The 15,895-nt window shown below is 47.6% G+C and overlaps 1 protein-coding gene across 1 annotated transcript in view; it reads left to right on the forward strand.

The window, feature by feature from the left end:
* The window catches only part of FLT1 (fms related tyrosine kinase 1), a 204,598-nt gene that overhangs the window by 166,877 nt on the left and 21,826 nt on the right, over positions 1-15,895 (forward strand). The window contains exons 18-23 of the mRNA XM_027557508.1: positions 3,969-4,073; positions 7,754-7,867; positions 9,509-9,597; positions 13,759-13,915; positions 14,362-14,459; positions 15,612-15,734. Of these exons, the coding sequence (XP_027413309.1) occupies positions 3,969-4,073; positions 7,754-7,867; positions 9,509-9,597; positions 13,759-13,915; positions 14,362-14,459; positions 15,612-15,734 (686 nt within the window). The remainder of the gene's footprint in view (positions 1-3,968; positions 4,074-7,753; positions 7,868-9,508; positions 9,598-13,758; positions 13,916-14,361; positions 14,460-15,611; positions 15,735-15,895) is intronic.

Raw genomic sequence — 15,895 nt, forward strand, 5'->3', positions numbered from 1 at the left:
ATTTAGAGTAGTTTGGGGCAGGTGGTATACCAGATGAGTTCCTTCTGTAAATCTAAATTACATGGCAGCTGGCCCAGGACCCCCCCCCCCACCGCCGGCCCCCAGTGACCTTGGCAGGAACATGGGATAATTTCCCCACAACTGTAAGCCATTCTCAGGCCACACTGCTTTCCAAAGGTATTAGTCACAAGCAGACACGCTTCTGTACAGGATGCAAGAGCTTTCTGTCCCATTCCTTCATCCCTTGGCCTAGGACCACTGTGATCCTTGATGGCCCATCGAGGTAGACTGTGAACCAGAATTCCCCCCAGGGCTCTGTGGGTTTAGATAAGCCCATTTCAGAAGATGCTCCTTGCTAGAGATCTTATAGTTCTCTTCCCTCCCAGAGTTGCCAGATGCAATGATTCAGCTGATAGGCATGAGAGTGTCTCTGACGGGTGAGAGTAAGTGTGTCAGACAAACCAGCTTGGCCTTTCAGTGCCGAGTATGGCTCCAAGGGCCAGGGGAAGCCTCGCCCCACTTCTATGGGAGCAGAGAGGGCCAAGATGTGTTTCTTAAGCCAAGTAGATAACAGAACAATCTGAAGTCACGTCTGACAAGTGAAAGTAACCAAAATGATGTCTGGATGGATGAAGAGGAAAAGTTGGTTTGATGCGAGAGTAATAATGGGTTACAAATATAGAGAAACACACAGACCAAATGGCTTCTGATTTCAGCTGTGTCTTCCCTCTGGGTTACAACCCGCAGCCCTGGTGAGAGAAGCTGGAATTGATAGCATCTGAGAGACACACAGGGCTGGGGTTGGGTCCAGAGTATTGCTACCACTGAAATTCCTGGAATCTAGAACTAAAGAAACTTGTTTTATTAGTGATTCCTCACCAAAGCTGGCTGGGAGAAAATTCAACTCCTGTATATTTATCACAGAAGTTGAGATCATGTCAAACAGGGGATCTTCCCATTGGAAGATAAAGTCAGAATTACCTACCATGGGAAAGCACACAGGATGTCTGAAATATGGTGAGTGGCTTGAGCCTGGGCTGCTTCTGCCTCCTGGAAAACCAGCCTGGATGCCAAGAAGGGCTCAGCTCCAGGCTGCTCTGCTCTCCCCAACCACCCTCCATGTCCAGGGACCCTAACCAGTCCCTCTCAGAGGAGATCCCGGTAGTATTCCATTCCATAACAATGACCCAGCACTTTTCCAAGCTAGCTAGTGGCATCCAGGTAGCACCAAGGAGGATTAAGGGAAAAGAAGGACAAAGCGAGGTCAAGTCCAGCGTGGCAGGGCTCCCCTGACACTGGAATTGTGGGTCCGCCAGAAGACTGCAATGTATCAGACGATTAAAGAGCCTGTAAGAGCTTCAGGCTGTTTTACGAGGCAACAGTCAGCTTCCAAGAGAATAAATGAAAAATCTGAAGGAAGTCAAGTGAGAACAGGCTCGTTCTCACCAGTCAGGGCAAAGTCCTCAACCCACAGAAGTTGACGTCATGTCCGACAGGGCACCTTCCCGTTGGAAGACGGGAAGTGTTTTGTGCTGACAAGGAAGGGAATGTGTGGGGGCTGGAGATGTGGGGATGAAAAAGACGCGGCCTGCCCCAGACAAACAGGAGTCTGTGGACAGGCACCCAAGACAGAGATGCTCTTTACCTGTTTCAGGCTCAGGACAATTTTCACAGGAGACAATAGAAGGTGATGCAGAATAAAAGGTGTTCTTTTACCCTATGAAAGCAAGGATTAAGCCTCTAATCAGAAAACACCAATTTTTACAAATTTGGGGAAGGCATCTGCCAGCGTGCTTCCCGTATCCCATTTCAGGGTCCACTTGACACTCTTGTATGTAAGAGAGAAGCCCTGATTTCGCTATTTATTGGACACTTTGATCTGAAGAAGGAAGCAGAGACTGTATCCTGGCCCACGAGCATGCCTTGGGAGGAGGATCTCTGTCAGCACGACAGGTACCCCTCTGACCCAGGGAGGCATGTCATCTTACCAGCGTCCCCATGAGACCCAGGCAGGGAGACGCCTCTGATGACATGTGACAGAGCTCTTCCCACGTCCTTACTGGATGCTGGGGGGTGGGCAGTGGAAGACTCTAAGTTGAAGCAGGTGAGGACACTTTGATACAGAGGAGTTGTGCATGCAAGTATAAAGGTTCCAGTGGGATGAGGACAAGGAGAGCTTCATAACAAACTTTCCAGGAATCTTAACAAATAACAAACTGTGTCCTTTGGGAAGGAAGGGAGGGAGAGAGGAAAGTTAGCTCACTGAAAACACATTATCAGAACAGACCGAGAAAGAAGTGGGGCCAGAGGTGCTGTGTTAAATTAACACTGACTACCAAAAACATTACTTTGCCAACAAAGGTCCATCTAGTCAAGGCTATGGTTTTTCCAGTAGTCATGTATGGATGTGAGAGTTGGACTACAAAGAAGGCTGAGCACAGAAGAATTGATGCTTTTGAAGTGTGGTATTAGAGAAGACTCTTGAGAGTCCCTTGGACTGCAAGGAGATCCAACCAGTCCATCCTAAAGGAGATCAGTCCTGAATATTCATTGGAAGGACTGATGTTGAAGCTGAAACTCCAATACTTTGGCCACCTGATGTGAAGAGCTGACTCATTTGAAAAGACCCTGATGCTGGGAAAGATTGAAGGCAGGAGGAGAAGGGGACGACAGAGAATGAGATGATTGGATGGCATCACTGACTCGATGGACAGGAGTTTGAGTAAACTCTGGGAATTGGTGATGGACAGGAAGGCCTGGCATGCTGCAGTCCATGGGGTAGCAAAGAGTTGGACACGACTGAGCGACTGAACTGAACAGAACCAGGATTTAATTTTCATCAGAAGCATTTTGTTGGCTTCCGCTACTCCACAGCTCTGCCCCCAAAGAACAAAAGGGGACTTCTTTGGCTCACTCTTTCTTCTGCCATACCACGACTGAGGGGTACTGGTTTCCTACTGGACAGGTTGGAGTCAGCTACCTGTGTCCTGGAGATGCAGAAGGAAGCACTGATCGAAAAAGGGGGGAGATGCCTCCTCACAGAGCACTGTTCAGCTGTGTATCCCACGGGCCCCTCCAGTTAACTTAGGACTGTAAGAGACTTGGTTTGAGCATCTCACAAACTCCCCAATGCACCTCTCCCTTCTGTACTAATGCACAGGGACCCTGATGCCCCATGCACCAAGTTCTGGGAGGATTCAGGCATGGTCCTTGCCCCTTTGAGTCTAGTGGTTTCGTTCAAGGGTGAAGGAAACAAACAAATGTGGTAGCAGTCATTAGAACATAACATACCACGGGAACCACGAAGGAAACCTCAAACTTTGTTATTGCACTTGGCAACCACCTCTCTGTGGTGAAACTAATTGCTACCCAGGGTTGAGGGGCGCATGTTTTGAACCACAAAGATTTGTAATCATCATGTAAAGACACATTAAAAATATTCTGCCTGGCAAGGAAGTCTGAGAAATGCCTTAAGTGATTTTTCGGTAGCTCTGACGCATCATTATAGCCAACAGCAGTAACCACCCTTGTCGGTTTGTTCCCTTTGCTGAAACACGGGTCAGAAGAAATAAGCTTAAGTGGCAAGAAAAGGGGTTTAGTTTAAACATAGGGGAATTTTTGTGGTAATGATGTTATCAGACAATGGAAAAAACCAACTGCAGATTCTGTAGCCTCTCCCCCAGGAGAGGGACTGTGTAAAAGAAAACGGGCCATGCAGCTGCCCCCAAATGTCCTGGAAGGTCCTAGCCTTGCTGTACAGGGCACGGGCCACATGGCCGTGCAGTAAAGAGTTGGAAGGAAGCTACCACATAAATGTGTCCCTAACCCATTTGGGGTCTGTTCACTGGAGATTCCCTTCAAAGCTACATGCCACACATACACACATAGGGAAAAGACCCTTTCTTCCTGAAAAAGACTTCAACTGATACTGCTGCCTTGGCAAACAAACCGTCTTCTTTCCATCGTAGGCAAGTCACTCGGAAGAGGGGCTTTCGGAAAAGTGGTGCAAGCATCGGCGTTCGGCATCAAGAAATCACCCACCTGCCGGACTGTGGCTGTAAAGATGCTGAAAGGTATGGATGCTCTAACTGGGCTTTCAACTTCCCCATTACGTTCCCTGGGTGTTGGTACTCGTAGAATGTGGCCTAGCAGCAGACAGAGGCCGTGTCTGCTCTGGCCACATAACTTTCTTCTGCTGGAAGACCCTTGACCTCTGGAGCTTTCCATGAGGCCACCAAGAGCTCAAAATAAACCTTGTAAGTGAAACAGTCCAGCAGTATCCATGGGAAAATGATTTCCGTCAAAGACGTTTTTCCTACCACGTCTCAAACTCTTCTAGGCTATCAGGGACCTAAGCTCACAGTAACCACAGGTATGAATTTTTGGAGCAGTCCCCTATGACATTACAATGGAAACTTGGCTGTATGTCTAATCTCAAAGGCTCAGCTGGGGCTTGAGCTCACCATAAAGACAATGAAGCTAGAACAATTGAGTTGATCAGAACGTCAAGCTATTTTATAGGATCAAGTCCTGTCCATAAAACATTTCCTCTTTAGAGATTTAAAAACAAATAAACAAATTATCTTTCTACGTTGACAATACTATCACTCTGTGAAGCACTGGGAGGTGGTCAAATGACAAAGCGATTTACGACCACCACCCTAAGACAGAGTGAAAATGAAAACCACTGAAAATCTCATAAACCAAACATCTCCAAGACACACAGCTCCCGACTGCAGGGGTCCCCAACCTCCAGAATCTACCGTCTGACGATCTGAGGTGGAGCCAATGTAGTAATAACACAAATAAAGTGCATAATGAATGTGATGCACATGAATCATCCTGAAACCATCTCCTCCCCTTGCCCCCAGTCCATGGAAAAATTATCCACAAAACTGGCCCCTGGTGCCAAAAAGGTTGGGGACCTCTGCTTTAAAGTAAACACTTCTTCATCGTGATGAAATGGTCATGTTACTTCGATGCATTTTAAGGTTCCCAAACCGAAAGAAACAGGACTGAAAGCCCACAGGGCAGTTTTCAGCTTTCCAACATTGCTGACACATTGCCAGGGGGTTTTCAGGCACAGGAAGCTCTGAGCTCAGCCAAGCAGGTAGCTGGCAAAGAGTCCAGCTGAGAGACCCACTCACTGGAGTGGGGTGGTGGGGGGGGGCAGGAACAGCAAAGCCTTCACCTTCATCCAGCGCTGACACCGTCACTGCAGAAAGCCCCGTGTGGTGATATTTTCCACTTCAAAAGCCTGTCGAGTGACGGCTCTGATAAAGCTCTACAAAGAGCCTGAAGGTAGCCAGGAGAAAGGACTTTTGCATCCATGAAACAGGAGGATTTGTTCAAGGGGAACTACCCAGATGATCACAGGCATTTCTGAGATCATCCTGCATTCCAGCACCCTACCCTGGACAGCCCCAATCCCAGGATCTAAAGAGAAAAGGCATCAACACATCTTCTATGCGAGAAAGCACCAGACTAGGTATTGGGTTATGGAAAAACCCAAACGAAATTTCTGGCCAACCTTATATACTTTAATATGGTAGCTTGAATTGCATGAAATTGTCACTTTTCTTATTTTTCTCTCTAGAGCTTCTGTGAGGTAGATTTTATTATCTCAGTTTGCAGAAAAAGAACCAACACCCAGAAAGGTTAAGTAGCCTCTGCAAGGCCACACAACTCAGCCATGCAAAAGTAAGAGTTCGGGTACAAGGCTCATCCCCCTGACCACACACACACCTCAGTGCTACAGAAGGGCTGCCTTCTAGAAATGATCCATTGCTCCAAAATCCTGAAAATGATTCTGGTCTGTGTTTTGGAGGCAAGCTGGTATCCAGCCTTGAGATAAGCTGACACTAAATCTGAAAGCATCTTATTCCTTAGCTAGTTTTGCCTCCCTGCTTATGATCACACACAGGGAGACAAAACTAGCTGAGGAATAAGATGCTAGAAGGGGCAAATCAGCTGCCCATGCTTGTCTATTATAGGCCCAAGATAAAAGCCATGGCCCTGCCTATAAATGGAAAAATCTGAGCCAAAGAACCTGGTTTTCCTTCTGTGCCAAAGGGGCATCAGGGCGTGGAAGCATGAATTTGAGGGGGAAATTCTGACTTGAGATTTTCTTTAAAGGCCCAGAGAATCTGTTCTATGCAATACAAAAATAGTGTGTATAATATCTTAATAAAGGCTTATCATTTTTTTAAGCCAGCAGCCTTGACTGCGAGAGATTGCCAAATCACCCACTATATAACATCACTAAAACACTATTTTCATTCAAGCTTTCTTGTTTAAGTTGGTTGACCATCTGTTTCTAGGAGACACTGGAAAGGCAGAAGGTCAAACAAAGGCCATGACTCAGAAGCTCTTTCAAAGTGCCCTTGAGCAAAACCTTTAACCTCTCTGGGCCTTAAGCCCATGTCTGAGATGAGAAGAGTAATTATGTTGTTTATTTGTCTAACGAATATTTGTTGAGCATCTACTCTGAGCCAATCCCAACTCCACTGGGAGGCTTCTAGTGTTTATCTGGTTATTATTAAAAAATGACTTGTGCTTATGAAATTCCATTCCAATATCCACCACAATGTGAAACGCACAGCCTTCCACTCACTTCTAGGACTGTCCTACAGAAACGCACACGGGCACAAAGATCACAGGCTGTTTATTAAAGAATATTTGTAACGGCAAAAACAAAACACAACTGTAGACCATCTAAATGTCAGGAATGCCATTAATCAATTTAAAAGAATGAGAAAAGTCCATCACATTTAAAAGGGGGGAAAGCAAATTATATACATCAAATTTGCTTTTATATTTTAATATATGATCCCATTTATGTAAACAAACAAAAAAGACTTTTGATTGGCTACATATATTTATAAATGCATAGAAAAGGTCTAAAACTCCAAGTGATTAACAGTGGTTACTTCTAAAAAGGTAACCGGGTTTTTTTTTTAAAAAAAAAGGTAACGGGTTGGGATGGGATGACTTTCACTTTTTACTCCATAAACATCATACTGTTGAAATATTTTAAAGCAAGCCAATATGACTTATTTTAAACTTCTAAACATAATTTGAAATTTTTTATGCTTTGTAAGTTAAGCAATAAGAACAGACAGACAGGACAAAGTTAATCTAGGCCTTAGACTCTGCTAATTCTTAGACTGACGTTGTTTATCTCTGAGAATGAAGCTGAAGTCAGATGCTTACGGACCCTCCTGACTTGAGATAACCTTGAGGAATCCAGGGAGGAAGAGGTTACAGGGAAAACATAACACACAGCAGAGATGTTTACAGAAGGGGCCTCTCTGCCCTTGCAGGCCCCTCTGTGCTTCTCCTTTGTAATTCTCAAAGTGGGTAAAGTGAGAAAAAGAGATGTGGGCGCATCTCTGCTTGGAAGCTTCTAGCTGGGCCTGGTTCTGACAGAAAGAAGCCTTGGGAGGGCGCTCCCACAGGGCGCTCCCACCAGGTGCCCAGCTCCAAGTCAGCACCTGACCCTCCGGGACCCGGTCCACCCAGAGCGATGTCCAGTAACTGACCCCACACCACTCCAGCCTCACTGTAGCCCAGAGGATGCTGGCTCAAGAGGGTGGAGGAGTGAAAACAGGCTGGAGACCGGCCTTTCTGCAGAGCGTGGGGAAGTCGGTGCAGTGAGAGCTGAGCGCCGCTCACCTCCGAGGGGAGGCGGGCCGCCCTCGAGGAGAGAGCCCCACTGTCCCGTCGTCCTAACTCTCCCTTACCCCTCACACAGAGGGGGCCACGGCCAGCGAGTACAAGGCTCTGATGACCGAGCTCAAGATCCTGACCCACATCGGCCACCATCTGAACGTCGTCAACTTGCTGGGAGCCTGCACCAAGCAAGGAGGTAGGTGGGAGGGGGGGCTGCTCTTCTCCGGGTTCACACGCCAGGGCAGCTTCTCTGTCCCTCTACCCTTCCCTCCACCCCCTGGAAGACGGCCTGCTGTGGTCCGGAGCAGTCTGTCCCAGGATGGAAGGGGCTCCCATACTGGAAATGCCTTCCCTGGATGCTTACCTTAAAGGTTCCGAACAGAAGGACTCCCTTTGAGACCCGTCTGGTTCTGATGAACCAGACCCAGAAGGACACCCATGATGGGAGCCGAGGTAAACTCGCAGAAGGTGGGCATTCCGGAAGCTTCCTCCAAGGGAAGGGATGGCTCCAGGCAGGATCCCAAGAGAAGGAGGGGCCAGCCATGGCCTTCAGACAGGCCTCACCCACCCGGGCCAAGTGCAGGGACTGGGCTGTGTCAGGACCGAGACTCCCACAGGCCTTTCCAACCTCCCCCAGGGCAGGGCCCGCAGCCGGGAGCCCCTCTGGGACCGTGTCTTCTTTGATCCAGAACCTGATGCTGTTCTTCCCCCAAGGCCTTGAGCCTGGTTGGATGAGTGGTGGGGAGGACCGAGGGGCCTGGGGGAAGACTTCAGGGCATCCAGGGACCCGCAGTGCAGCTCTGGGGTCTCCTCCCTTCCCAACCCTCTTGCTTCTTTTGACCAGAAGTTGGCAAACCACGGTTGGTCAGCCTGTGGGCTTCATTTGACTGTTTGAAATAGCTGGGGGATTGGAGGGGGGGGGGTGGTGCGGGGCAGGCAAAAGAAGTATATTTTGTGACATGGGATAATGTTATGAAATTGAAATCCCTGCGTTCGTAAAGTTGAAACACAGTCACTCAAGGGTGTCATCCAAGGCGTTCTCAGGCTACAGAGGCAGACTTGAATAGAAGTGTGGCCTGCTGCTTAGTCACTCCAGTCGTGTCCGACTCTTGGCAACCCCATGGACTGTAGCTCGCCAGGCTCCTCTGTCCATGGGATTTTCCAGGCAAGGATACTGGAGTGGGTTGCCATTCCCTTCTCCAGGGTTGTGTGGCCTACTGAGCCTCAAATATTTATCTTCTCTTCCTTTATAAATTGGTTGATCCCCACTTTCGATCTTGAAAGCCCCAAGGCAGTCTCCATGCAGACGCCCCTGGGGAGGGGAGGGGAGGGGGAGAGCAGAGAAGTCAGGCCAGACAGGACCTGGGAGAAGGGGCTGATGTCCCGAGGCTGGGGGCAGGGAGGGTGGTGCCAGTCACAGGCAGAGCCCTGACCTTGCCCCAACTCCCCTCCTCAAAGTTCTCTCTCTTCTACTAGTCTTCTTTTTTTCTGCTTCTTCCCCATACTCCTCCCCCATGTCTACTCTTGTATTTTTAAACTCTTTCTCAGGTTCAATTGAAAAAGAAATCTCACTCCTAAGCATCTCCCAGAAAATGTTAGTCACCAAATCATGTCTGACTCCTTCGTGACCCTATGAACTGTATCCCATCAGGCTCCTCTGTCCATGGGATTCTCCAGGCAAGAGTACTGGAGTGGGTAGCCATTCCCTTCTCCAAGGGGTCTTCCCAACCCAGGGATTCCCCCAGAACTTGCTAACAGAAAAACAAGCCGGTTTGAGACCTCCAGGTCTACCGAAGCTGGCAGACGACTGGCTGAGCTTGTGTCGCTTTGGTTGCAGGGCCCCTAATGGTGATTGTTGAATACTGCAAATATGGAAATCTCTCCAACTATCTCAAGAGCAAACGGGCCTTATTCTTTCTCAACAAGGTAAGGAACTTCTGGGTTGGGGATTTTTCAACAAAGAATTGAGTTTCCATTCAGGCTATAGCAGCATAGTCATGTCTAGTAGTCATGTACGGATGTGAGAGTTGGATCATAGAGAAGGCTGAGCACCAAAGAACTGATGCTTTCAAATTATGGTGTTGGAGAAGACTCTTGAGAGTCCCTTAGTCTGCAAGGAGATCAAACTAGTCAATCCTAAAGGAAATCAACCCTGAATATTCATGAGGAGGACTGATGCTGAAGCTAAAGCTCCAATACTCTGGCCACCTGATGGGAAGAACTGATTCATTGGAAAAGACCCTGATGCTTAAGATTGAAGGCAAGAGGAGAAGGGGGTGACAGAAGATGAGATAACCATGGCATCTCCGACTCGAAGGACATGAGTTTGAGCAAACTACAGGAGATGGTGAAGAACAGGGAAGCCTGATGTGCTGCAGTCCATGCAGTTGCAAAGAGCTGGACACAACCAGAGCAACTGAACAACAAAAATAATAGCATAAAACAAGAAAATGTATTTTTCCGTTGCCAACTAAAGAAATGTTGCTAGCTTCCCATCTGGCTCTACAAGGACCGAGTCATTAGCCACTGCAGTCACTCGCTCACCTTTGTTCTCAGCTGCTCGGTCGTGTCTGACTCTTTGCATCTCCATGGATGGTAGCCCACCAGGTTCCTCTGTCCATGGAATTTTCCAGGCAAGAAAACTGGAGTGGGTTGCCATTTCCTCCTCCAGAAGATCTTTTGCTGACCTTTAAAACACTCTGAAAGGAGTTCAGGTGGAGATTAGAAATAAGGCAATCTGTGCCCTGGGAAAACTAGCAGAACAGGCCTTCAGATAGTCACATATTTTCACAGGAGAAATTTTTTAGGAACCTGTATTTTTTTCTCTCTCCTAGTCAGAAAAGCCCTGAAACCATTAACTAAGGTATCTGTTCCCTGGGACTAGCAGCAGCCTTCCACCTGTGTATGTTCTGGGTTGCACGCACTGTCTTGACCAGAATCACATGTAAACTGACCTCCCCTACCACCTCAGAGCTCTCTGCAAGGCTACTGCCAGACCACAGTCCTCAGAAAGACACTGAATAAACCTGACTCACAGTTTTGAGGTTGTGCTTTTCCTCAGTCAACACCGTTAATGACTAAGCTTAAAACACAGTCTCTGCTTTTTCCTTTAAAAGAAGTTTTTTTTTTTTTTCCAGAAATTAATTTAACATTGTAAAGCAATGACACTCCCATAAAGCAGAGAGACAACAAGGAAGCAAAAAAAAAACCTCTTTCTTTCTGTGCTAATATATCACACTCTTTTTGTGGCAAGCACAGAGACTATTTGATCCACTGTGTGCAGTGATAGAGATTAAATCTACTAGCCATCTATCTAAATGTCAAGTCATCTTGATAAATTTCTCTCTCCCCATCTCTCTCTCTCCCCCTCCCCCCGCCTCCATACACACCCAGACATGCACAAATCACTTAGTCTCTCGTATCTTAAAAGATGATGGCAAGGCAGATTCTTTACTGTCTGAGCCACCAGGGAAGCCCAAACCCAGATGGCATATTAAAGGGCAAAGACATCACTTTGCTGACAAAGGTCCGTGTAGTCAAATCTATGGTTTTTCCAGTAGTCATGTACAGATGTGAGAGTTGGACCATAAAGAGGGCTGAGCGCTGAAGAATTGATACTTTTGAATTGTGGTGCTGGAGAAGACTCTTGAGAATCCCTCGGACTGCAAGGAGATCGTTAATCCTATAGGAAATCAACCCTGAATATTCATTGGAAGGACTGATGCTGAAACTGAAGCTCCAATACTTTGGCCATCTGATGGGAAGAACTGACTCATTGGAAAAGACCCTGATGCTGGGAAAGACTGAGGGCGGGAGGAGAAGGGGACGACAGAGGATGAGATGGTTGGATGGCATCACCGACTCAATGGACATGGGTTTGAGCAAAGTCTGGGAGACTGAAGGACAGGGAAGCCTGGCGTGCTGCAGTCCATGGAGTTGCAAAGAGTTGGGCACGACTTAGCAACTGAAAAATAACATGATAAGACTCTTAAAGCCGAAAGGGATCTTTGTGATCAGCTAGTCCACACTCACATCACAGACGTGCCTAGAAAGTCCAGCAATTGCCTTAAGGACATGAACTTGGCAAAAGATAAAGTCAAGGAGAAAGAACCCAGCTCTTCTAATGTCCCTTCAATACTTTTTCCATGCACTGTCCTGGGTAAGAAGAGGGGAAAAAAACATAAGAAAAAGTGGAGAATGGTACCCTGGGCTGAGAGTTGTACAACTTCTCTTCAGTCCTGAAATCCTGGGCTGGCTTCAGGAAGAACTAAGCCAGCAAGAATACCCCAGGGACCTGGGCAGGATGGAACGTTTGCGTTCGTACGTCCTTTGTTTGAAGAGCCTGCTTCCTTCTCAGGCTATATTTAATGATTCACCTCCCTGTTGGTGGAGCTCAGTGTTTTCGTGGAAAACACACAGCTGTATTTCACATTTGGAACCTAAAGACATATACAGAGAAGGTGAAGGAAAAACCGAAAGGCTGAATCGAAATGGGATATTTCATTTTCCAAATAAATTCACTAGGATCTTTAAATATTATTTGTAATAAATCCAATGGATTCTGTCAGAGTCCCAAAAGTTCAGTAAATCAACCTTTATTTACCAGAAACAGTTACCAATGAGCAGAGCTAAATATACCATTTACCGGGAGTGGGGAAGCAGGGGTGGGGTGGGGGAGTCTGAGTTACGGTCCCTGGAGCTTCGCCAAAGAGTCAAGAACTTTTCACCCCAGCACCTTCCCCTGCCCACTTCTGTCCTGGAAAGGATCTTGTGGGAAATAAAATTTCAGTCCCCAACTGAGCAGAATCAAATCTAACTGCCTCAGGGCCAGACAGTAACCAGAGTTAACATTCTTTACCTGCTCTCAGGTAGGTCACCTGGATGGCAGCGGGGGTTCACTCTGAGGATTAACTCCCTTCTGCGGCAGGCACAAGAGGGTCTCTTTCTAGGGGCAGGAGCCTAGAGACCCTCTGCGCTTCCAAGGTTTTGGGGGCTGAAGCTGACGTGTCTGTCCTCTGCTTGCTCCCACTACGCCCTCTAGTGGACGGACCACTCCCACGTAGTGATGCTTCCAGGAAAAACCAAGGAAGGATGGGGAGCCAGCCCGGCCACAAAGCCAGGTGGTTCAGGGGACGCCTTTGAACCCCAGTCCCCCTACAGCCACCCCTGCCTGAGCCAGGTACACGGTGGACTCACGAAGCCACTGAGAGTGCTGTTTCTAGAGTCACAGCAATTAGATGAATTACTCAAGATGATACCCATCTTTTCTGGTTCCACCCAAAACCAACAACTCCTGTGAGTCCATACATAAGATGATAGAGCTTTTCAGATGTGGAAAAGGAAGTCCCAGAAAAGCAAGGTGGTTCGCTGCTCAAGATCACACACTTAATGAAAGAGTTGGATACACTCCAGGGCTCAGATGCCCAGTTCAGAATGAAAGGCATTTTCTGCCTTTGTTAGGATCAGGCTACATCTTTGAATGGAGGGGAGAAGAAGAAATGGTCACGTTCCCTCCTTCTCCAAGGAAACCAGACACATTGGTAACTGCAGCCTTCTCTTATTACTCCCACTGGGGATTATAAAGCGTGGTCTCGGGTTGACTGGGAACCCTTTTCCATCATTCCGTATCTTTCCCAAGATGGCGCACGGGATGGAAAAGTGCTTACGGGCACAGAATGGAGTTGGCCAGACCTGGGTTCAAGCTTTGCCATCTATCAGCCGCATGTGACTTTGATTATTTGACTTCTCTGAATGTATTCCTTCATGTATTGTAAGAGCTACTTTGTAAAACTGTTGGAAAGATTAAATGAGAAAGTGTACCTAAGACCCTCAGTGTGCTGCCTCGCAGAGTAAGTGCTCAGTAAACAGCAGCTGCTGTGAATATTCCTTTATCCCACCTGAGATGCTACCCAGAAGCCCAGGCAAGAGTGGAAGACTTCCCACCCCCAGGGGGCAGCCGGGCTACTAGTTTACTAGCCCTCCTCTCAGAGGACATCCTCCCAACACAGGCAATTGCTGGCCTGAGGGCCCAGTCGCCCTTCTGCGGTTCCGTCCCTTTCATCACTGTCTTCCTTGGTCTCTTAAAAGGATGCAGCCTTACACGTGGAGCCTAAGAAAGAAAAAATGGAGCCAGACCTGGAGCAGGGCGAGAAACAAAGACTAGACAGCGTTACCAGCAGCGAGAGCTTCGCGAGCTCCGGGTTTCAGGAAGATAAAAGTCTCAGTGATGTTGAGGAAGAGGAGGGTAGGTATTAATTCCTTCCTGTCCTCCAGTCTGAGATATTTTTACAACACACTGTGCATCTCTGAAATTTTTTTCTTATTTATCACCCTAATAAACATCCGTGAGAGACTCAAAGGCTAATGTCCTGGGGAGATAAGATTTGAATTTAGATTATTTCCAGAGTTACTAATTTTGACAGGGAACTGTACAACTGTCTTACCCCCAGGCCTTTCTGTCTTAATGGATCATCCTCCTGCCCCCTGTCCCCACCTCCCAACACTTGGGCAAACCGGGCTAGAGGCCTGGAAAAATGTTGGATATTCATGTGGAGACTGAAATGCTCTCAAAGATGAACTCTGATCTGTTTGTTGGTTTGTTTTATGTTTTGCTAATGCTGTTCCAATAAACTGGGATTTGGTGGCCTGACAAGAGCCTTTACAAACAGCTTCGGTTTTAATACTTTCCAGATTTTGACGACTTCTACAAGCAGCCCATCACTATGGAAGATCTGATTTCTTACAGTTTTCAAGTGGCCAGAGGCATGGAGTTTTTGTCCTCCAGAAAGGTCAGCTCTCACTCTTCACTGTTTTGCTTCTTTGCTCAGCCTGGATGTGTGGATATACACACGGGCAAGCACAAACCTTTGCTATAAGTTCACTTTTCCTCATATTTGCTAGTATGTAGGCCCTTAAATGGGCTTCCCTGGTGGCTCATTGGTAAAGAATCCGCCTGCCACTCAAGAAGACGTGGGTTCAATTCCTGGGTCAGAAGATCCCCTGAAGGAAAAAATGGCAAGCCACTCCAGCATCCGTGCCTGGAAAATCCTGGACAGAGGAGCCTGCCAGGCTACCATCCGTAGGGTCACAAAAGAGTGAGATACAACTTAGTAACTAAACAACAACAGGTCCTTAAACGTAGAGTGAACTTCACAACACACTCCTTAGTCTGTCCTGATGTGAGTGAGGAGGTTTGAGAAATGACTCTTGGGTACCAGTGAAAGTGTTAGTGCTAAGTCATGTCCTACTCTTTGCAACCTCTATGGACTGTAACCCACCAGACTCCTCTGTCCATGGGATTCTCCAGGCAAGAACACTGGAGTGGGTTGCCATTCCCTTCTCCAGGGGATCTTCCTGACCCAGGACTCCTGCATGGCAGGTGGATTCTTTACTGTCTGAGCCACCAGGGAAGCCTTGTGGGTAGGGTACCAGTGGGTAGATCTTAATTCTAGGGGAAGAGCTTGCTGGGTTTCAGACTAGATGATCCCAGCATCCATGCTCCATGTTTTCCCCTAGCATGCCTCCAGAACTGGTCAGAATCTCAGAGTACACGGCTCCACATCTGTTAGCTCATCCCAGGGGAGTCCTCCTAGGAAACTCCAGCTGGGTGGTGATCTGGTCTCAGCAGCTCAGGATAAAAGGCTATGGGGAAGTTGAGCTCCCTGGGAGAATGGACGGCCAGCTCTGTTTACCTGATGCCATCCTGCAGCACCGGGGCAGAGAGGATTCGGGGCACTCCTTGACTTGGGGGCCTCCAAGGGGTCTGAATTTGTAGAGAGAAATGCTTCATGTTTGGGGCGACGCCATGTGCACAGAGAGTTGGTCCCTTCGTGTAAAGGAAGCATGTGACATGAGTCCCCGAGTTAAGAACAGCGAGAAGGCTCAGGAAATTCCTGGATGAGATTAAGACAGCATCGATAATGACACTGTTTTTACTCTAGTGCATTCATCGGGACCTGGCCGCACGAAACATACTTTTGTCTGAGAACAACGTGGTGAAGATTTGTGACTTTGGCCTTGCCCGGGATATTTATAAGAACCCCGACTATGTGAGAAAAGGAGATGTAAGTCCAAAGTTTGATGTTTGTTTGACTCATTGGGGCCCTATCATTCCTAAACCATAGACCAAAGCCCTTGGTAAATATTTACATTTCCTCGGCAGAGGTCCCCAAACAACAGACTGTGCAGACAGGCTGGCCCCACGGCCTCTGGACCCGAGGGTCCT

The sequence above is a fragment of the Bos indicus x Bos taurus genome, chromosome 12 (assembly GCF_003369695.1).
Source record: "Bos indicus x Bos taurus breed Angus x Brahman F1 hybrid chromosome 12, Bos_hybrid_MaternalHap_v2.0, whole genome shotgun sequence".
Classification (NCBI taxonomy): domain Eukaryota; kingdom Metazoa; phylum Chordata; class Mammalia; order Artiodactyla; family Bovidae; genus Bos; species Bos indicus x Bos taurus.